At 41.7% G+C, this 23,073-nt stretch overlaps 3 protein-coding genes across 5 annotated transcripts in view; 2 read left to right on the top strand and 1 right to left on the bottom strand.

Annotated features, from left to right (window-relative positions):
• Positions 1-827: 827 nt before the first annotated feature.
• On the top strand, positions 828-4,419 carry LOC308315157 (E3 ubiquitin/ISG15 ligase TRIM25-like; the record flags this gene model as incomplete). Its single annotated transcript, XM_080762997.1, has 2 exons — positions 828-1,074; positions 2,753-4,419. The coding sequence occupies 2 exons, from the start codon at positions 828-830 to the stop codon at positions 4,417-4,419; spliced, it is 1,914 nt and encodes a 637-aa protein (XP_080619123.1).
• A 10,026-nt stretch (positions 4,420-14,445) lies between these two features.
• spmip11 (sperm microtubule inner protein 11) lies at positions 14,446-16,566 on the top strand (the record flags this gene model as incomplete). Its single annotated transcript, XM_080762994.1, has 4 exons — positions 14,446-14,536; positions 15,487-15,609; positions 16,117-16,237; positions 16,518-16,566. The coding sequence occupies 4 exons, from the start codon at positions 14,446-14,448 to the stop codon at positions 16,564-16,566; spliced, it is 384 nt and encodes a 127-aa protein (XP_080619120.1).
• A 917-nt stretch (positions 16,567-17,483) lies between these two features.
• Positions 17,484-23,073, bottom strand: part of LOC308316058 (adenylate cyclase type 6-like) — a 100,483-nt gene continuing 94,893 nt past the window's right edge. For 2 of the 3 annotated variants that reach the window (XM_080764404.1, XM_080764405.1), the window contains one exon: positions 17,484-22,617. In XM_080764404.1, coding sequence (XP_080620530.1) covers positions 22,489-22,617 — 129 coding nt within the window. In that variant the 3' untranslated portion in view covers positions 17,484-22,488. The remainder of the gene's footprint in view (positions 22,618-23,073) is intronic. The other variant, XR_013964114.1, reaches the window with a different exon arrangement.

Raw genomic sequence — 23,073 nt, 5'->3', positions numbered from 1 at the left:
CTAAGTCAGGGTGGTGGTCCCTGGTTCACATTCTGTAGATTACATGTTTTACTTTGATGCGTTATATTTTCTTTTGTGTGTATTATATTTTCTTTTGTGTGTTTGTTGTTGTATTGTTTATTTCCGTTTTTTGTACAGTCTGTGTTTATATTTATTTATTGCACAGCACAGCTGCCCCCCTTTGCCAACTTGTAGACTTTTGTACTGTTATTTATGAACTTTAATCTGTTTAAATCAATGACCTCTTCCTACACGAAAGGATTCCAAATAAGCCTGCTGGCATCTTGCATTGTATTTTTGTTCTTTGATATGTTATTGTCTATTTTTTTGTACTACGTGCTAAATAAATAAACCTAAACAATCAGTTGAAAACCCCTGGTCTATATGAAGACAGAGAGAAATCTATCGACTCTACATCTAATCTTTTCTCTGAAAGTCTTTGTGTTTAGATCTTAGATATGCTCATGCCCTTGAACCTCGCCTGAGTGTATAATATAATAGTATTGTTTATAATAATCTACCTGAACACAAGCTCAATATAAAGTTGAACCATTTGTTTGCATCTCATGTTTGTGCTGTACACAAGAAAACAAAGTGGAACCTGGAACCTCAGCAGATTCCTGCCAAGCCCTTTGTTATCGGCCCCATCAACCAGCACCAACACACCCACATACCCCACACACATCGCCCCCCCCCCCCCCCCCCCCCACACACACACACACACACACACACACACACCCGGGATGAACCTCCCATGTCACGTGATTTCAGAGAAAATGCAACTAAACTAAACTCGTCTGTCAGGCAGTCAAGTCAGTCGTACTAAAATGGCGCAGCAGGGAGTTCAACTGAATCATGAACAGTTCTGCTGTTCTATCTGTCTGGATCTACTGAAAGCTCCAGTGACTGTTCCCTGTGGACACAGCTACTGCAGGACGTGTATCGGGGGATACTGGAACCAGGACGATCAGAGAGGGAGGTTCAGCTGTCCACAATGCAGACAAACCTTCAACCCAAGACCTATTCTGAAGAAAAACACCATGTTGGCCGAGGTGGTGGAGAGCCTGAAGACAGGTGAGACCTTTAAGTTCTCTTGTAAAAACAGCTCCCAGATCAGATATACATTTACTGAACCGATAAAGACATGAAACGTCGACAAAAATTTATGTACAAAAACAGCAGTGGAAAGTAACTAAGTAGGGGAGAGCCGCCACGGTTGTAACGCGTCATGGTTGTAACATGCACGTTATCTCTTGATTGGTCAACGCCATCATGACGCCATCGTGTCAGTATGTGTACAGCAACGTACTCTACGTGCCCAGGAGGTTTGAAGTGTTTACCTTCATCCCACGTGGAATTATTGGCGAAAAACTGACTTTTCTCAAAATGCGTAACATTTTACACCTGGAGTATATGTTTTCTCATCACATCCATGGTATGAAAACAATGTTAAGGAGTTGCTTCAATGAAATATAATTTCTTTAAGCTGAAAACGATATGTTTAATGGTGTTTTTTAGCATTGTTACATTTATCACGCATGCCGTTACAATTAATCCGATATGCGCAGCAAATGGTAGCAGACATGTGTAGGTCCGTTGCCTGAAAATATTACATAATGTAGACAAACGGATCTCTGAGTAAAAGAGTGAAACGTGCAACCATGGCGGCTCCACCCCTACATTAACTTACTGTAAGTAAATCTACAGCTTGTCTCGAACGCTGCATGGGTCATATGACCAGCGCTATTTTCTGCTCCCTCATTGGCTGCTCTCTCTCTATCTCTCTCGCATGCTGAACTCCAATAGCGTTGGCCAATCAGGACTGTATGATAAAGTGTCGAGTCCATGGAGTCCCAAGGCCAGCCATGTCAACTATATGGAGTAGAAAACATGTGATTTATCATTGTGTCCCAGAAGGTCTGGACTTTACCCAGAACTAAACACACCACATGTGTTAATTGGTTAATTGTCACACAAATAATTGCAGTAATAATTAAGGATTTTTTTTTTTTCATTTTTAAATATATTTTTTATCCCGCGATTTTGTAACCCATTTTTCACCCCTGTGTCAATCATCTAATGTGATCCTGGGCTCTACACACCCTCCGCCAACCTGGGGAGAGCAACGGACTTAACTCATGCTTCCTTCATGCCTGAGTGTCCAAGTTGCTCCTTTACACCTGACAGGGGGGAGTTTCCCTGGTTGGACGTAGCGCGTGTAAGGAACACGTTATTCCAACCAGTTCCTTTCCCCTCCATCAGGCGCCCCGGCCGGCCAGGGGGAGGTAGTTTAGAGACCAGGATTACTGCATGTTTTTGTGAGGGTACCTACCCTAGGGGACACGGGTAGAACATGCAAACTCCACACAGAATTGTTTTTTTTTTCATTGAACTTACATTGCAGTTTGTATTTCTGTTTGCCTTTTAGACTTCGTAATCACAAATTGCACAGAGCAGATATGACAAATAAATTAAATATACAAATAAATCACTGATACATCTAATCACTTTTAATATTTTTCCTTTCCAAGAAAATTACAAAATAGAGTGTTGTAAGCTTGTAGATCTGCTATTTATTTCTGCTATTTATTTTTATAGTTTATTACTTTTGACACAGTTGCTCTGTGATTTATGATGGCTACACAGTAATAATGTAGATGTTTGTATTAATTTGAGGGTACAGGCACATAGACAAATGAAATATGTATATATTTTTTATCATATTGATTATCAATTATCAATCTATTAACAGGACTCCAAGCTGCTCCGCCTGATCACTGCTACGCTGGACCTGGAGATGTGGCCTGTGATTTCTGCACTGGGAGGAGACTGAAAGCTGTGAAGACGTGTCTTCAGTGTCTGGTCTCTTACTGTGACACTCACCTCCAGCCTCACTATCAGTCTCCTGCCTTTAAGAGACACCAGCTGGTCAAAGCCTCCGGAGAGCTTCAGGAGAACATCTGCTCTCGTCACAACGAGGTGAGGAAGCTTTTCTGTCGCACCGATCAGCAGTGTATCTGCTCTCTGTGCTCCGTGGAAGAACACAAAGGTCATAATACGACCTCGGCCGCAGCAGAACGGGCCGAGAGACAGAAAGAGCTCGATGCGAGTCAGCAGAACATCCAGCAGAGAATCCAGGAGAGAGAGAAAGACGTGAAGGTGCTTCACCAGGAGGTGGAGTCCGTCAAGCACCGTGCCGACAGAGCAGTGGAGGACAGTGACACCATCTTTACTGAGCTCATCACTTCCATGGAGAGAAGACGATCTGAGGTGAGGCAGCTGATCCGAGACCAGCAGGAACGTCAAGTGAGTCGTGCCGAAGAACTGAGGAGGCGTGCGGAGCAGGAGGTCACTGAACTGAGGAGGAGACATGCTGAGCTGGAGCAGCTCTCACTCACAGAGGATCACATCCGTTTCCTACAGCGTTACACCTCCTCCCTCTCAACCACCAGTGAATCTACACACCCAGTCAGCAGCCATGTCCGTCCTCTGAGACACTTTGAAGATGTGACTGTGGCCGTGTCCAGGATGAGGGACAGACTGGAGGACATTCTCACAGAGGAAGGGACAAACGTCTCAGAGACAGTGAACAGAGTGGATGTTTCACTCTGGGACAGTTTATTGCACGACACAGACCGCACAGTTGCGCAGAGCCCCGAGGCGGGGGGCCCGCCTGCTGTCAGCCCGCGGCCCACCCTCCGTCCGCCCGCCGTCCGCCCGTGGCCCACCCTCCGTCCGCCCGCCTACCCCCCGCCCGCCTTCCCCCCGCGGCCCACCCTCCGCCCCCCCGCCTCAGCTTTGCTGGGAGCCCCCAGATTGATAAATCCGCCACTGGTTTCACTGTCAAGACCAGCAGAACCCAAGACCAGAGCTGAGTTCTTACAGTATTCACGTCCGATCACACTGGATCCAAACACAGCTCAACAACGCCTGTCTCTGTCTGAAGGGAACAGAAAAGTGACACTGATGGACACAACACAATCACATCCTCGTCACACAGAGAGATTCACTTGCTGGGAGCAGGTTCTGAGTGGAGAGGCCCTGTGGGGACGCTGTTACTCTGAGGTAGAGAGGAGTGGAGGCTGTGTTATAGCAGTCTCACATAGAGATATCGGCAGAACAGGGTCTGGTATTGAAGGTTTATTTGGATACTATGATCAATCGTGGTGTTTAGAGTGCACAGAACAATATACGTTCAGACACAGAAGAATCAGAACTCTCATCGCGTCCCCATGCCGTGTGTTCTCCTCCAGAGTAGGAGTGTACCTGGACCACAGTGCAGGTACTCTGGCCTTCTACAGCGTGTCTGACGACACCATGACTCTCCTCCACACCGTCCGCACCACGTTCACACACAACCTCTATGTTGGATTCAGGCTTGGATCTGGATCCACTGCCGAGTTGTGTGAGCTCAACTAGATCACACTGTTGTTTTGTCTCTCGTGTCATCAGATCAGAATTGTTTCTTCATTATTGTATAGTTTTTTTCTCTCAGCCTGCTCTGTGAGCTTGTAGATCAGCATTTTTTTTCCTGATAAGTATAATAGGGGCTTAAAGGGGTTAATAATCTATCTAATTTAACCCATTAAGACCTGAGACCAGATTCTACTAAATGTCTTCTAAATCCTAAAAGTTATCTGGAAAAATAAATAATAATAATAAAGACAAAGAAAAAAAACCTCATGTGAGCTTGTAGATCTGCTTTTCAACAGCTAAAGCGTTAAATAATGGTTGAAGAGGTTAAAAGCTATAAAGTGACACAGATTAATTAATAATGGTTAACCCATTATGACCTGAGATCAGATTAAAACAATGTCTGTTTGAAAATGACATCTGAAAAAGCTATGTTTCTATGTCAGTCGTTCTTGTGTGAATGTAATGCACAATCTACTGTATGTAAAGAGCCTTGGATAAAGGCGCTATATAAATGCACCATTTACTAATACTACTATGACTAAATATATTGAAGATTTCGTCAACAAATAAAAACTAGACTAACATTAGATGTTAGAGAGGGACTAGTGGAGAAGAGATCCAGTACGAGAATAATAGTAATAATAGTAATAATGATAATTATAATAATGGATTTTATATATAATGCACTTAAATTTGTATAAATCTCAAAGTGCTAATAAGTGAGTAAAGGCAGAGAAAAGAAGGAGATTTATGCCTCTTGGAAAAGCCAATGATGGTGGCAATCCGTTTAATCAGACAGAGAATGAACAACACAAAACTTGTCGCAGAGGTAAATACGTCAACACCTTGGAGGTGTGTTTCTTCACTCTTAAAGGTAACACAAAGGAAAATACTGCCTATGGTAAGCGGAACAACCATATTAAACATGGGCAAGAACGCAGTTAATTATACATGTCATTATCAATTGTCCTGAGTGTGCATATCCACCACATTATAGATAGTCAATACAAGAGAAGAATATACAGTCACTCTCATCCAGGGTGCCCAAAAGGTAGATCGCGATCTACCAGTAGATCACAAAGGCTGTACAAGTAGATCACAGGACATGTCCCTAAAGAATATTTAATAGGTGACTTGATTGATTGAAAAAAGGGGCCTGTAAGCTCAAACTCACAATGCAATATTTTGTTTTCAACAGTGTTGCTGTGCACAAATGTCTGTAGCATTACAAATTAAAAACAAAAAAACTGTTAGATTTCTCCCCCTCTATTTCCCATTCCAAGTGCATTTGTCCTATATGTAATGCCAGCACCTCTATTCTAAAGCCCCCTCAGGCACATATTTTCACTTTTTCAGCAATGGTGGGTAGATCTTGTTGAGCTGATCATTTTAGTTGTTGTAAGAGGTCATAAGATGTTGCCAGATGTCGACACATATTTACACCATGCCAGACTTGAGAGAGAGTGATGGAGAGAGAGGACAGTTGGAGGACAGTGGTGGACGTATGAGAACACAAGCACACACAGGCAGGCAGGCAGGCAGGCGCGCGCGCACACACACACACACACACACACACACACACACACACACACACACACACACACGGTTGCTAATCCTCTAATCACAAGGTTTGACTACTTGAACAGATCAAAGTTCGCTCAACATTTTAGGGATAAGACAGATCTGCTCTAAAACCAGACCTCACACAGCTCTACTGCAGCCTGTTCCCTTCTGCTGATTATGTCTGGCATTAAAATGGAGGACAGGACATGCATGCGCATTTGCCCAGTATGACTTTTCAAGAGCTGCATCTACAATAAGCCAGTGTGGTTTATGTGTGTGAGTGTGTTTTCTAACAGAAAGTACAAATAAAGGTAAGTTCATACAGAGAGGGGGGGGGGGGGGAGGGACTGGGCCTAGTTGCTAATCCTCCAAGTAATCACAAAAGGTTTGACTAGTTGATCAGATCAAAGTTCACAGTGGTAGCGTATTTGTCTCAATTCCCCAGACAAACTAACATTTTTTTGAGAGTGGCAGAACTTCTGGAAGTACAGTACGTGCTCTGGGCTTGTAGATTGTGCTTCCAGCTAAATCAAGGTTGTCAAGTTAACTTATTGAGTTTGAGATGTATTTCCCCCCCAGTGCAAAGGTACTGTATAGTCTAGATATCGTAATTTGCATTAGACTGCATGGTCTCTCTCCATAGTATTTCAATTCAGCTCCATTCAAAGTGTGAATAATAAATGTATAGGCTACCTTGTAGTAGGCTATGGACCGTTTGCAAGGATTCTACACTACATAAAGTCCATTCATCTCCATTGACTTCACTTCAGATTCTGAACACTTGGATGCATCAATACAGTGAGTAGGCTATATGTCATTCTTTAGCTTTTGTATGGCTCATGTAATCATTTTAACTCATGGAGTGTTTATACATTCTCATACCGGTATTGCCCAGATATTCTCATCTAGAATTAAAGTACAGCAAGCAACAAAAGGTTAGCATTGTGCATTATGTCAAAGGCAGCGCTTAACTCAAACTAACCTCAACTCATAAATGTCACCATGATATTTAAACAAGTGTTATAAAATGCCACTGATCTCAGGAACAAGTGGGACTAGAGACCTCAGCATCAGACATTAATGAGGACTCAGGGCAAAAAGTATGCAGAAAGTTACTGATATGCCACTGGAAATGCTGGGGCAAAAGATTACCCCATCATGAATTCCAATGTTTTTGATTTATTTGTTAACACCATGGTCACATTTCATTATTTTATAATATACAAAGTTTTACGGATAGCAATATGAATACACTAACGTAAAGTCAAACCTCTGACGACAACTGTAAATGTTAAATTGGACCTCTATGCCTACTAGAAATATCACATATAATGCGATACACATACACAGAATATCTTATATCCCCACCCACAATTTGGGACACATTTGTGTAAATTAAAATGATATCATAGTATCATAGTATATGCATAATTGGATATATATGCGCCATATACATTTTAGATATTATTATTATTATTGTATGTAATATGATGTCTATGTTTCATCCAGGGACAGTATGCAGGTGCTGAGTGAACCCTGGGCTGACCTGGCTCTGCTCTACAGACAGATAGACAGTCAGACAGACAGCTCTCTGCCCGTCTGTCTGTTAGTCCTGCTGCTGTTTCTGTCTGTCTGCCTCCTGCTGGTACAGCTGACTGTCTACCTCACATGGAAACTCGGAGAGGGTGAGACTCATGATCACATATTATAATGTCTGGATGCTGTCAATGTGTTCACAAGAGACACGTGTAGATTAGGCCTACTGTACAGGCTTTTACCTCCCTGGGCTGCAGTGCACACTACAATACATGTACTGTATGTGTTCTGTATTCAGAAGGTAACTTTACATTTAAACGTAACATTATTCCACAGTTACCAGACACTTATAAAGCCACCAAACTTCTAGCGTTGGTAAAGGTGAAAACATTGTTTCCTGTCATGACGGACCTAACAGAGCTCAAGCTCACAGCCTCAATAATAAAGCACTAACCATGTGTACAATGATGCCATTTCATTCTGTGTTGTTTTAGTCAAGTCACTTTTAAACCACATCCTCTGTCAAAGCTGGCCTTCCCTTCCCACTGCAGGCTTTCATTTCACAAAATGCTGTTGACATGATATCTCTTCTGATTGATTGATTGATTGATTGATTGATGATTGATTACTTTATTAACAGTTTGCAGAAAAGAGCACAAGAAAGTACAGTTCAATGCAAGGTCTGCTAAGAGGATTTATAATATTATAAGCCAAGAAAGCGCTATGGCTTGTTTCCATCGGGTTCCTTCATATTCAATTAATGTGAACATTAATGTGAAACAGTTAATATAAACCACAATAAATGCTTTAATTGAACTTTATACGTGTCATGACTCATGCACAAACACACACCTCTATATCTCCATTAATCTCCTCGTCCTCTTTCCTCTCTTGTCTCCAAGTTGAAGCTGAGCTGTCAGACCTCCCACGGGATAGAAGCAGCACCATCTACTGGCCACGGAACAAAACTACATCCCCTAGACACAGAACTGACACTGGTTCAGTCGGTCACACACCTGACCACTAGCAGAGTCAGACCTATAGACGTGTCCACAACCACTTATGAGCTTGTAGAGTGGCTATATTTTCGAGGTGTATAATAAATGCCACGTTATAATGTAGGCTAACAAATGTTCATACGCGCACATCGTGGGCATGCAGGCACAGTGACAAATGCAGTCAAGGGTGCGCCCTTTATTACCTAAATAGTAGAGAGCCATATATGCGCACGGCGACCCACTGTATACTTTCTTCTCATCATTCACACCTCTCTCTCTCTCTCTGCACCCCCTCTCTCTCTCTCACCCCTCCATGACCATGACCATGAAATGGAGAGCAAAATACAGCACGAGAATATAGTTTCACATGGCTATGCACACACCACGCAAAGGCCCTCATATATCAATTGAGTGTCAAATCTGCCCCAAATTCGAGTGTAGGTTTTGTAGTACACGGCATTGATAAAGTGATCGCAAACAGCTGATCCTTCCTTAATTTCATTCCTAGCAGTGATAAATGTGACGGCTGAAATAAATCTGGCACGCCCTATGAAATCAAGCCTCGCCCTCGTTTTTGCGGCATGAACAACTGCAATACGACCACACAACGTATGGTAACCAGGCGGTTACATGATGTTAAAAGCCAATAAAACATAAAAGCGAGTGAGAGATAAATATGTCTTATCTGTTTACAAACTAATGCCCAGTGGTCAATGTCCCATATCCTCCTGAACTTTGGCCCATGCCATATAGGTCATTCATATTGTCACCTATTATAGTGTGTTCATATAATAATGACAGACCATTTAAAAAGAAAATACTGACAACTGTAAAACTCCTCCACTGTGTAGGGGCCATTAGTTACACACGACGTGGTGTTTGTCGATGGTGTGGTGAAGTGTTTGCCTGTACAAGCTGCATGTATGTAGATCTGAATGTGAGCTTGTAGATCTTAGATAAAAAAAGAAAACACACATTTAATTGCTTCAACTAAACTCTACTTCAAAAATAAAGAAAATAGCACAACTCAAACATTTTCAACAAGCACAGAATGAAAAAACGTGTGACGTGTTGCCCATGCAAAATAGGGCCGCCAGGTTGAAGGTGCTTTAAAGGACGTCCAGCCGTGCTAACCTGAAGTCTTTGCGGTTGTAGAAGTCCCAGGCGGAGGCGTGACACTCCACCTGTCGTCCGTCGGTGGGTTTCTCCAGCATGGACTCCTTCCAGAACTCTGGAGGCATCTCCATGAGACCCAACGAGGTGTAGAACTCCTCCGCAACACGGAACATGTGTGTGGCATTGTAGTTCTGATGGAGCGACACAGAACATGTGTGTGTCATTATAGTTCTGATGGAGCAACACAGAACATGTGTGTGGCATTGTAGTTCTGATGGAGCAACACAGAACATGTGTGTGGCATTATAGTTCTGATCGAGCGACACAGAACATGTGTGTGGCATTGTAGTTCTGATGGAGCGACACAGAACATGTGTGTGGCATTATAGTTCTGATGGAGCAACACAGAACATGTGTGTGGCATTATCGTTCTGGTGGAGCAACACAGAACATGCGTGTGGCATTATCGTTCTGGTGGAGCAACACAGAACATGCGTGTGGCATTATCGTTCTGGTGGAGCAACACAGAACATGCGTGTGGCATAGATCTGGTGGAGCAGTAGGGATGCGTGTATGAGTCAAATTCATATCAGGATGTCTGTCTGTAGTCAAGGATCATAATGGAAAAGAGTCTTTTTTAATCCCGTGTTATTTCAGCGAATGAATTGTTTTTTCTATTATTTCTCTATTTTAACATACAGTAACGTCTAAATCAATCAATCAATCAATCAAACAAACAAAGGATCAATCAGTCACTGTCAGGTGTATTCTTTTATGAAGTACTAAAAAAGGGATATTGAAAGTAACCTGGGGATATCAGTCGGATTTGTAAGGATTCAGGTTGTTCCATTCTTGTCTCTTTCTCAAGATGTGAAAGAAAGGCTTCACTGCCATTTGAACAGAGACAAGGACTGTACAGATGTCCGACTTACATTACACTGTCAACAAAAGACTATACATGTTGCATTTGTATTTGTATGTGACTGAATGCATAGGCTTATTGTGTGAAAGACCCATGAAGTAAAGTTCAGTTTTTTCAAATGGGAACACTTTTCCAGTCTGTTGCCTCGGCACAAATACAATTCATGGTCTCCTACCTTTTTGACCATGGCCTCAGTCACATGCACGTGAGCTTTTCCAGGATAGGGGATCGCCAGGCCATACATTTCATTCCATACACACGCCCACATGTTCCCTAAAGGAAGAACAAGAAGAAATATATGTCTGCGTCAGACAGAACTCGCGACAGTAGTTCTCAAACATTTTGATGTCAACGGCCTCCAAAATGATACTGTTCCAAGTGTGAGTAAACACAGGTGAACTTAAAGATTCCAAGGCACTCCACTCAGTTGGGTATATTGTAGTCATGACTTTTAGCTAGGCAAAACGACCGACGAGTTTGGGATGAACAATGTCAGCCTACTACTACAAGAGAAGGAACTTAAATATGTTTAAAACTTTATTTACTATTGAACCCTCTCCATTTAACCCTATCGTATACTTTAGTGTACAATGGTGGAATAGACAAAGAGTGAAAACAACCGATCTGCAAGCTCCCAATGCATTGCGAGTCGTTGTGAGATTGTAGATTGGCTATTTTCACTATATCGATCAGCCCGATACTGTACGTACCCAACAGATGGGCAGGGATGGGTCCTTTAAGGTTGATGTATTTGGGCCCATAGTGATTGTAGAGTTTGCGGCGGACATATGCATGCAGGTTCTGGTAGAGGGGCTCTATGGTCTTGTAGATCTTCTCCAGGTCCTCCTTGAAGGTGTCCGTCTCGTACTCAGATCTCCAGAAATCACCAGCATCTTCAAAACCTTTGACAAGATAAAATGGTAACATGTACAGTATGAGTTTGTCTTTGTGTTTACCGTGAGTGTCGAAACTGAGTGTAACGTCATTTAACGTAGTTTTTTGCCACTCCGTAGGCATTCCCACATAACTTCTGGCTATGATGATGATGTCACATGCATACCTTCTATAGGGTTGTACTAAAAGATTACTTTCAGGGCGGCGGTGGCTCAGGGGTAGAGTGGCTGGATGGTAACCGCAATGTTGCCAGTTCGAACCCGGGCTCCCCCAGGGTTAGTGTCGAAGTGTCCTTGAGCAAGACACTGAACCCCAAATTGCTCCTGATGTGCTGGTTGGTGCCTTGCACGGTTTCCGCCACCATCGGTGTATGAATGTGTGTGTGAATGGGTGAATTGATGCACAGAATCTATGTAAAGCGCCTTGGATAAGGCGCTATATAAATGCACCATTTACCAGGAACAGAGATGATAGTAACGGTTCTTAGTACCATCGGCCACCTCAGCCTTGTTGAAGAGCTTCACAAATGTGGGGTAAAGCTTCCGTAGAGGAACTCCTGCTGCGTTGTGCCAACCCTCCCACGCATACAGCAGTTTGTCGTAACTCCTGGAGGAGGCCATGATGTCTGTCAACTCTGGAGAGGGGGACAACAAACCCATCCATCACACCCTCAAACACACAAACTACAGTACAGTACAGTACAGTACAGTTTATTCTTTTACAGACATACAACACAATTCTTGAAGCTTTTCAATCAACGGAAATAATGTATCTTCCATGAGCCATGATAAGCATGTACGTACAGTAGCACCATGTGCATACTTGTCGTGTGTTTGTATTGTACTAGCCCTTACCCGTTGTGAGATATTTGCCCCCCTCTTGTGGCCGTGGGGGGGTACTGCGTCCGGTGCGTTTTTAATTAAATATTAAATGTTGCATCCTTTGGTATTCTTCTCCTGATAAACTACACGGTTTGCACACATCTCACCATGCATACTTTGCATTCATATTCATGTCATATTGACAGTACAATACCCATTTTTGCATTTTTTTAATCCACTAATAAATTCATCATAAATCATTAATGTGTCAAATGGAAAAAAGGGCTCCGTTAAGACCTCCATATAATTATGGTCCATGCCTGTGTGAAAAGTGGGAGTGATTGGTGCAGCCAATGTTGAGATAAAGCGCTGTCAGTGACATTCATTCATTCATTCAGAGATTCGCTGAATTATTATAAGTTATTATTATTATAAGGATAAGCCTCCTTCTTCAGTCATGAGGAACACAAATGCTCAGAACTGCGCAGGCGCTACACAGACAATACAATTACATTATTTTAATTGTGCAAAAGTCTAATAGAATAACACATGCAGCAAAGTAGGCTACAGTAGGTCAGAGTTGACAGAGAAGAGGGGAAATTGGACACCTACTGCAACTGTATGACTATATATACAATAAAAGGACATGGTTTTGCATTTCAATTGGAGTTCTGAACATATTATAGTTTGACAAACTTACCAGGATTCACTTTTGGTGTTGAATACAGTTTGGTCATGGTGCTACAAATTGTGTTAAATCATTGTTTAATTGCAGTTATATACAGTACATCTAATCGCATGTTACTTTATGGAAATCTGGCATTGAATAGCTGCATCTATCTCACACACACACACACACACACACACACACACAGTAGCAATTAGCAATACAGTATCCAGGCATGTATCGTCTCTGTGGGGTGGAAACCGGCTCATATGTCCAAAACTGTTACTTTTCAGGATTCAAATACAAAAATTGCAAAAGCAGACACAAGCTCAAAACGTTTCGAGCTTGTGGATCTGCTACTTGTGATGCTTCCGTGTGACGTTTTTAGTAAGTATAGGCTGTTCATTTATGAAGAAAACACTAATGGAGATGTAAAGGTTTCTGCCCGACAGCATCGATATGTTACCTGCTGTCTCTCTTCCTCTGGCAGGTTTGCAACACCCAGCATGCAGGCTGATCTTGCTGACAGTTGAGTGATATCTAATGAGCCCTTCCAATCTGCAACAAAAAAATATCTGTAGACACTGTAGACATGTTATGAGCTTTCTTTCCTTGCAGTCTACAGATTTTTATGAAACAAACACTTTGCAGACAGGAGGATAATTCAAGCTAACCTATGGCAAGATGGGTGCAGTGGGCATTTATGGTCAATTGATTTCAGTACAAAAATATTAAAGCAAATACATACCAACAGGAAGCACATTAAAAACTGATCGCCTCTCTCAGCAGCAACAGCAACACCTGCTGTGAGCAGAGCTTGATTAGCAATCGCATGATGAACCTGTGGCCATAGTGCCCTCTAGTGGTAGAGTAATATAAACCATACATCAAATGGACCTTAACACATACAGATATCAATATCATTGACAGTGGGTGAGTGAGGACATTCCAATGAGGACATATTTTCTTGTTTTTTGGGTGGAATGAGGACATTTTGCTTGTTTTTAATTTGTGCTGTTCTGTGTCTCCTTCAATGAACCCAAAATTGATATGTTTTTTTTAGTTTGGCCGCATTTTGCATTGTTTCTGGATCCCACAACCATATTCTGGGTCGCAAGTATATTCCCTTTGTTATGCTTCCCACAATACTGTAAAAAAGAGCCCCTCCGGCTCCTACACACTTTGGAAGGCAATTTTAATAACCTTTTAAGAAATATTGTAGGCCTCTAGAGCTTCTAGATCCATAAGTTTGGCTCCTAGAGATGCCAAATGTATATCTTTTAGTGAGCTGAAACTTTTTGGAACCCCTGGGCTGGACTATATTAGTGTGGACTGTGGACACCGACACTGGTGTGAATTCTGAGCCAATTAGCTGCTGGTGGGGGTGGTGCATGTTGCCATGGTTCCGTCCAAACAATGCATTACAAGGCTGGGTGTATTTTATTCTTTAAATGTTTTTGCTAGCATCTGCATCGCCATCAGAGTGGTGAGGAACTCTCAACTGAGCACATCATGGCTTTCTTTGGAATAACAACTATGGGGCATCAGAACCCCATTGGGGATAAAATGATATTAAATTCAAGAGGAGTGTCTCTTTCACAAGGTAATTGATATGTAAGCCAATAGCTCTGCTCTGGAGTAACCTCTTGTATTAGTAATACTGTAACGGCAATCTTTTATTTGCCACACTGCCTTATATTGAGATTTGTTTTTTAACATTCTCCTGAACTTATTTTTTTTCTGTTATATTTTCTTATTTATTTATTTAGTTAGTTTTTACTGTCTTCAATGTGGTAATATGTGTGTGTGCACTTTGTATAGCCCATAGCAGTAGCATGAAGTAATTCAAAGAATAAGCTTTGCCATACAGATTACTAGGGCTGTTTGTGTGTGGAGTATACAATGAAATCACATCCGTGTGAAGTGAGGGGTGCTCTTGATCACAATTTGCATCATCACTTTTGTCTTCAATGTTTGTGTTTACACACAGTTGTCTTCTATGTTTGTGTTTACACCTGCACTTTTGTTTTCAATGTTTGTGTTTACTCAATGTTTGTGTTTTACACAATGTTTGTGTTTTACACAATGTTTGTGTTTACACAATGTTTGTGTTTTACACAGTGTCTGTGTTTACACAAACACTCAAAGCTAGACATAGGAGGGGCTGGCGCCACCTCACCTCACAGAAAATCACAATGAAAGCTATAGGGAAAGTAGAGAGAGCTCTTGTAGAGATCTACAAAAGAGATCCAAGATAAGAGATCCAAAATAAAACAATTAAACCAATGCTCAACCTATAAAGCTACAGTATAACATTTATATGTCTCCATGCAGACAGTGGAATGAATTCTAGATGCTGGTCCATCATACTTAGTTTAGACTAGTCATTGGTTCGACATGGGTTAAGGTTATAGGTTTAGGTGTGCTGCCCCCGTGGGAGGTTAGGTTTAGGGTGAGGGTTTGAGATAGGTTGTAGGACTAATGACTTCATGGTCTAACTAATGACTATAGTCTAAACCAAAAACTGTCTAAACTAAGTACTGCACCTTCCAGAGACCCTGCGCTGCACAGATACATGCAGTGTCTACCTACAGCCTCTACCCCACAGCACGGACATCCATCATGGAAGCCAGGAGCGATACAAGGACATGGTCAAGAGGGTTCAGACACCAAGATGTGAGTCCAGTTGACATGGAAGCGGGTGGAATTTAACTGAATACTTTTTCCTATGTTGATATACACTTGTATGCATTCGGTATAGTTAACCCTCATTAGCATAGAAACATAACCACTTCAACCATTATAGCCCCTATTCTGGGCTGAACATTTGCCAGACATTACGTATCTACAAGCATATACTGTACAATGCATCGCGATTTTGTGAGCTATTTCTGCAATTTCTGATAATGTTTTATGATCTGGACAAAATAGGGACACCAGGTTGAAAGTGGTTGCTCATCTTTATCTCATGTTGTCAACCAACTGTACTTATTGCTATGTCTTCCCTATAGCTCCTAACTAAACGTACATTTTGTTGTCTTCCCTATAGCTTCCCTAACTAACTGTACGCATTATCTAGCTCGTAACCAACTTACTATTTACTTATAATATAAGTACAGTTGGTACAATATAATTGTTGTCTCCCTAGCTCCTAACCAACTGTACTTGTATTCTTCTCTATAGCTCCTAACCAACTGTACTTACTGCCTGTGACTGACAACCAGCAGTATGGATGGTTGGATCAGAGGCCGGAGCCCTGGGCCCAAGTGAAGAGATACCCCCGTAAGAACAGTGAGATGACCAAGTAAGTTGAGTGTAAACGTTGCTGTCGGGCAGAAACCTCTTACCTCCAGAATTTAACTGTTTGTGTTTTATTTGTAAATGAACACCCTTCTTGATCACATCTACTGTAACAGAGTCACCCAAAACCCCAAAGTATCAAAAGTAGCAGATTTGCAAGCTTGTAGATCTGCTACTTTTTCAGTTTTTGGACATTATAGGCTTCCACCCGACAGAGGTGTGATGTCTGATTGATTTTTCTGAATGTTCATTCCTGTGATTGTCCTCCGTGTGGTTTCTTATAGGTTTGTGAAAGAGATGACAATGTCCGATCGGGACTTCAACCTGTTCTGAAAGACTGTCAGTTTTTGTGCCACAGTGCTGAAGGAGCCAGCTGTATCTGTCTAGTCACACGCACGCACACACACACACACACACACACACACACACACACACACACACACACACACACACACACACACACACACACACACACACACACACACACACACACACACACACACACACACACACACACACACACACACACATTACATCTCACCTCTTAAACGTACTTCAGCACTTTACCAAATGTAACATTTAATTTATTTCCTCTGATATTTTATTTTTAATGTAGTTAAAGTTATATAAAAAAAAGTTACACACAATTTATTAAGGCAGCTTTGCATAATGTTAAATAGATAGAACTGTGAGGCAATGTTTAGGGTGGGCTATATTTGGGTCAGCATTTGAACATTTGAAAATTGTGAGAGGCAACAGTAATGGCCACGCAAGACTACACTGAACTAAATATTGAACCCGATCGCCACAAGCCACACAATGTCCCCAACATGCTGACAGTAAAACCTTATCAATCATTCTCCGTCGCCAAAACACACTTGTGATATTTAGCGACAGTAGGCCTAAACATAGGACGTTTGCGAGATCTGCCACCCACTTAAGACTATTTGTATGCCATCTGTGTACCATTTCACCTATAGGCTAGATGTCAGATCTTACTAAATATCCACCAGTTTTGGCTACATTCATGCTCACTTTGCTCAGCGCCTATTGTAGGAAAGTCACCGTCACATCGCATATTCAATCTTTTCTGTTTAGCAATCATTAAACACACACACGCGCACACACACACACGCACACACACACACACACACACACACGCACACGCGCACGCGCACGTACACACACACACACACACACACACACACACACACACACAAATCAAAACAGCCATTAAATCTTTTATTCTTTTTCTTCAAGGGGAAATGTTATTTATCTCTTTGTCATAGACTCCTCTGGTCGTTAACCTCGGCAAAACACCCGCTTTCAACTCCTTCAACTAAAGGGAAAATACAAAAAAAAAAACGTAACAAATACGGAAGGATTCATCTTCAGGCCTGAGCAAAAACACTGTTTTCAGTAGTATGGGGAGTCCACCTATTACCTCTCCCATCCGTATACCCCCCCCCCCCCAAAATATCAACATAAGTCTATGGACAGCTGATAAAAATAGAATACATACAATGCACATTTTATTTTTTTAATAAACGCATGTCCATTCTATAAATGCTTTCCCTATAATATGAATCACTCTTCAATGGTCACAGTCACTCCATAGCATCGTGATCTCCCAAACTTTAAGCTGGATCTACATTTCGTCGCACAGCGAATAGCCGAGTTTTCAGTTTTACAGAAAATAAACAATTATTTTGAAAGTCAGTTTTCTTTCGCAGAGCGTCAGTCGTGTGACGAAGCATAAATGAGCCCTTAAAGAGACCGATTTATGCACCAAAAATGTAAGACCTACAAGCTCACTTCGCAACGCAGACGCAATGCGCTGTGAGCTTGTAGATCAGATATTTCCGTGCGACTAAGTATGCGTTAGGCTTTATTTACAGTATTCCCTGTTGCTCCGGCAAAACCTAAGGCCAAACATGATCGGACAGGAGAGACCAAAGGCTGTATGGGGCTGGCTCTGGTACAAACACGATCAACTGTTGGTAACCATTGTTGAGACAGATATGTATGAGTTATTATATCTAGGGATGCAACCATCTGCTATTATATTCTTTCTTTTCTTATTGATTAGTATACTGACATTTGACGATTGAGATTTAGACCCTGTCTGCTTGTTCAGGGGACAAATTGAATCTTGACCATCAGGTCAAAATGTGTGTCAAATCCTGCGTCTAGGTGAGACATGATGACCTTTGACATGTTATAAAGGTCAAAGGTTAATAGAAGAGCAGGGAGACAAAAATACAACCACCCCAAGTGTATACGGAATGAACAAAATTACATTTCATTCATTTAAAAATGTTACATATAGTGCTGCTTTAATATATTTATTACATTTCTGTATATATCAATGAATCAATTAACCACTTAAGCGTTATTCTATACTTTGTTGCATATTATGTCCTGCAAAAAAAATAGTGAAAATAGCAGATGCAAGCTCAAAACACAACACAAGTGTGGCACGTTCTGAGCTTGTCTATTCTGCACTGACTATACTTTCGATTGTTTTGTTTACGTTGATTAACTGTTGCACCCCTAGTTATATCACTTTGATTTGGTCAGATAAGAATGAGCAGAGGTGAGCGGGCGCTTCTTTATGCACTGGTGGTGAAGGCAGTGAATGTTCAAGAACATTTATTCAGTTCCCGTTCACTGTTCTCCGTGCCGTCTTTAAATTAAGGCAATGTTAAACATATATAGCAAGGGAATCTGTCGGCTTCCCTCAATAACGGATTTGTAAACAAAAATAAAAATAAGACAAAATGTTATCTGGATTAATTCAGACTCATTCTAATTTACATGTTGTTCTCTATTCCAATCTACGTTGTTAAGGCATGGTGTAGGGTATAGGGAAGTGTGTAACCAGACAGGTTAGAAATACTGCAGTAGTATTCATTTTAAAGAAATAGTGTAAAAAATTAATAAAATGTATACAGTGAATCAACAGCATGTGTGTGTGTGTTGTTTTTGCGAGCATTGTGTTATCAAGGATAATCATGTCTATGGCCAGTGGAAATACTGTAATGTACATTAGGATTTAAAGCTGTTTGTTTTTAACAACTACCCCTTTATTCAGTTATGTAGTACACTGATGTCCCCCCCAGGGTTCCGTACTAGGCTCCGTCCCATTTTCCCTCTAGCCGCCAGCAAATATCTTTGCTGAAAGTATAGCCGATCTATGACTTGAGCTCCCAAGGTGGTGTAAAGCTTGTGATCTGGTTAGATCTACTATTTCCGCTGAATGTTTGGCCCTATAGAAAAGTAGCGCTGGTTAAAAGTAGAGTAGCTTAGTTCACCCCCAAAAACACTTACACACCCCATGATGAAGCCTTGAATTCACGGAGATTTGTTTGTTTCTGTCGTATTCCCGAGCCAATCATTTTGATGAAAGAGTCTCCTATACAGAGTCTCCGGTCATCAAATTATTGGCTCATTGGCATGCAGGAAAAACTAAAAGGTATCCGAGTGAATTCAAGGCTTCACGGGGTGTGAGGTTGTTGGAAAATAAGTAGCTTTTTGGATGAACTACTCCTTTAAGTGTCGGCGAGGTTTTCCCTTCAGTTGATCCGTTGGTACCAAAATGAGCTCTGCTTCACAACTGGCATTTTAACGAGAAAAGCGTGCTGGTCTTTGATCCTTTTTATAATAATAATAATAATAATATCATTAAGAATATACAAATGATGGATACAGAGGTGATACAAAATACCCAGTGAAATAACAAGCTAAATAAAGAAAAAACAAGACATCAGACATGCTTCAGAGCAAGATAAGTTTGGCAAGAATAAAGCAAGTTTTGCTGTAATCATCAAAACCTCACAGTGAAAATAGTTATGCCCCTACAAAGCACAGTATTCAGTCATAATCTATAGATCATCTCTATCAATACTTCAGCTCCCATATTCATTCTTCATAGACCAGTGGTTCTCAAACGTTTCAAGGACCAATAACCAATAACCAATGACCTATAACTCTGGCTGTGTACAAATGGATCCATGGTTCCATTTGTACACTCAATAGTGCAGAGTGTCAGAGTGTACAAAAGGTCTGGGTTTGGTTAAGATTCGATCATTTCGTTGTGGGGGACCCCTGGAACCCCCTCAAGGACCCTCTAAGAACCACTTGTCAGACAATCCAAGCTGTCTGGTAAGGTTTCCATTGACATTGTTGTTGTTGTTTACCCCTGATGGCGCGTGAACCTCCATGCTGCTCCCAGTTCCCACTTCCTTCTGTTCCATTTGGATCAATAACACCAGCTCTTTGAAAGGGAAGGATGGCGGCTTTATCACAATACTGCTGTGGCTGGAATGCCTATGCTGCCCCACTGAACGCTCAAGCTCTCTGAAGCGTATAGTTCAGACCAAAGATGTGTGACGAGAGGTTTTAAGCCCCGATTCATACTTGCGCCGTACGATCTGAAATACCAGAGTGGACAGTCAGTCCTTAAGATGCTATGTTGACAGAGAAATGTGATTTGCCTGCAGTCTGAAGAACAAAGCCTAAGGAAGAGTTCCCTTTACGGGATGTGGATGAAGAGGACCCGCAATGCACAGTGGAGCTGCATGCTCCTCTGGGAGGCCATAGTTAACCACTGTTAAACCCTGTATCGTCTCTGTCGGGTGGAAACCAAAACTGTTTACTTTTCACGATTCAAATAAAAGAAAAGCAGATTGAATAGTAGCAGATTGACACGTTCAAAACGCGATGGTTTTCAGCTTGTGGATCTGCTACTTTTGATGCCTTTGTGTGACACTGTAGTTATGATCAACTAATTTATAAGAAACACGAAAAGTAAAAGATAAGACGTTTCTGCCCGACAGCAACGGTATTCTTCATTCCGGAGTCCCCCAGGGCAAAATCTTGACCCCCCCCCCCCCCTTATTTTCTCCCTCTAGTCTAACGAAGCTCTTCTCCAAAAACCGTCGACTCATCATCGTCTATTTTCGGCAAATGTTCACCTAATTCTCCACAGAATGTTCCCCTATTATTATAACATGCCCTGCACAGAGGAGGGATGGCTAAGCTTCAAGTGGTTAATCTCACTCCCTTCAGTCATTTTGGTCTAGAGGGGCTGAGGCCAGCGTTGCCTTCCAGAGAAGGATGGTAGGATAAGAAACATATATCTTCGATGGCCGAATCAGTCAAAAGGAAAGTTTACTGTAGTTATTATTCCATGATAAACAATGACATAAGCTGTTGCTGCTGCCACTATAGTGATGAGGCCGTCTACTGCTTAGCAACAGAGCTGGCGCTCATTGCTGCCTTTTTCTTAACCCATTCTGACCGGGAACCCATTTTGGTGTTAGCGTCATGTTATGCTTTAGCTATTGAAAAATAGCAGATGTACAAGCTCATACGAGCTTGTAGGTCTGCTATTTTTGAAAAATCGGCTGACTTTTTTTTTAAAATCTGATCTCAGGTCAGAGTGGGTTCATCAGACCAGTGTGTGTCCAGTGGAAACCTCGTATGAATCTGATCTCAGGTCAGAATGGGTTAACTTTACCGACAAGGTCTGAATCTTGTCGGCAAGCGACGCCGTCACACGATGGGAGCATAAGTGGAGCTGCAAGCGACAATGTCTTGTCTTGTTTCTAGCCACACTTTAGTCTTTGGTCAATATTGTCCTCGATTGATACACATGTTCATACACACACAAATATGCATGTACATACACCCTTATAAACGTGTAATAAACTGGATATTTGTGCACGTATGTATAGTCACACTTGCCATAAAGGACCTTTTGCACAAAAAAAACATCAAGATACAAAATAAATAATAAAGTAACCCGGAAACAAAAACATGAGTACCTGTTCAATAATTCTTGTGAAAAAATGACTCAAAACATTTTTTTTTTTGATAAAAATTAAGCCCCCCCACACGAAAATAAAGTGAAATAAAAAGTAGCCTTATGTACAGCGTAATTTCTTCGTTTGACACAGGCTAAAGGCGTTTTCAGTTTTTTTAAATAAACATACTCTGCATCTTTCAAGTAGCCTGAGAGAGAGAGAGGCTAGACATGGCTGCTCTCAACACTTCCTTTCCCGAAGTCCACAAAACGTCTCAACGTCTTTTTTCTTTCCTCCTCGTTGCTCAGAATTCAAGTGATGGCGTCGCTAAGTTGTTAGCCATTATAGCTCTCACGCTGGGAGTCCTTGCTCAGTGGCGCTCTGTCTGTCCCTCGCGGCAGGGAATCGGCCCGTCGTCACACACAGCCGCTAAGTGCTAATCTAGCTGCTAACTGTTGGGCGGTCCGTCGTTCAGGAAGTAAGTAGTCATTTCTCCTTTACCTTTGACCTTTACGACGCCGCGGTGCTCCAGCACGTAGCCTTTGTTAACGAGCACCTGGTGGAGGTCTGTGGTGACCTGTGGACACCGATGACATGTCAGCATGCAGTAATGCACATTTTTTTACTCAATTATCAATACCCTATTGTAGAAATAGTCTGTTACAATTACCAGTTTGGTGTTCAAAATTGACTTGAGTAAAAGTACAAAAATATCAATATCAAAATGTACCTAAATAAATCAGTTTGACTGCTGAACCCGACTTTCCGGACCAAATTGATAAAGACCTCTTTCCCCACGACTTTCTCGACTTTTGTTTTATCGTTCGTTTTTCATAACTTTTAAGACATACACGGTTTTCCTCTGACACTCTGGGATACGTCACACGTTTGGATCACGTGACGAAAAAAAACAAAAACTAGTCCCAATGCAACGCCTATGTCAAGGCAGCCTCCGTGTCGCGCTGTGCTCGCTTCTTGTTGTTGGAATATTTAGGGAAGGAAGGGGCGCATGTTCTTTTTAAAATGGCGTGTG

Source organism: Protomyctophum bolini (assembly GCF_963924005.1).
Source record: "Protomyctophum bolini genome assembly, chromosome: 5".
NCBI lineage: Eukaryota > Metazoa > Chordata > Actinopteri > Myctophiformes > Myctophidae > Protomyctophum > Protomyctophum bolini.
Note: the sequence above shows the minus strand (reverse complement) of the source record. Positions and strands in the feature narration are given on the sequence as shown.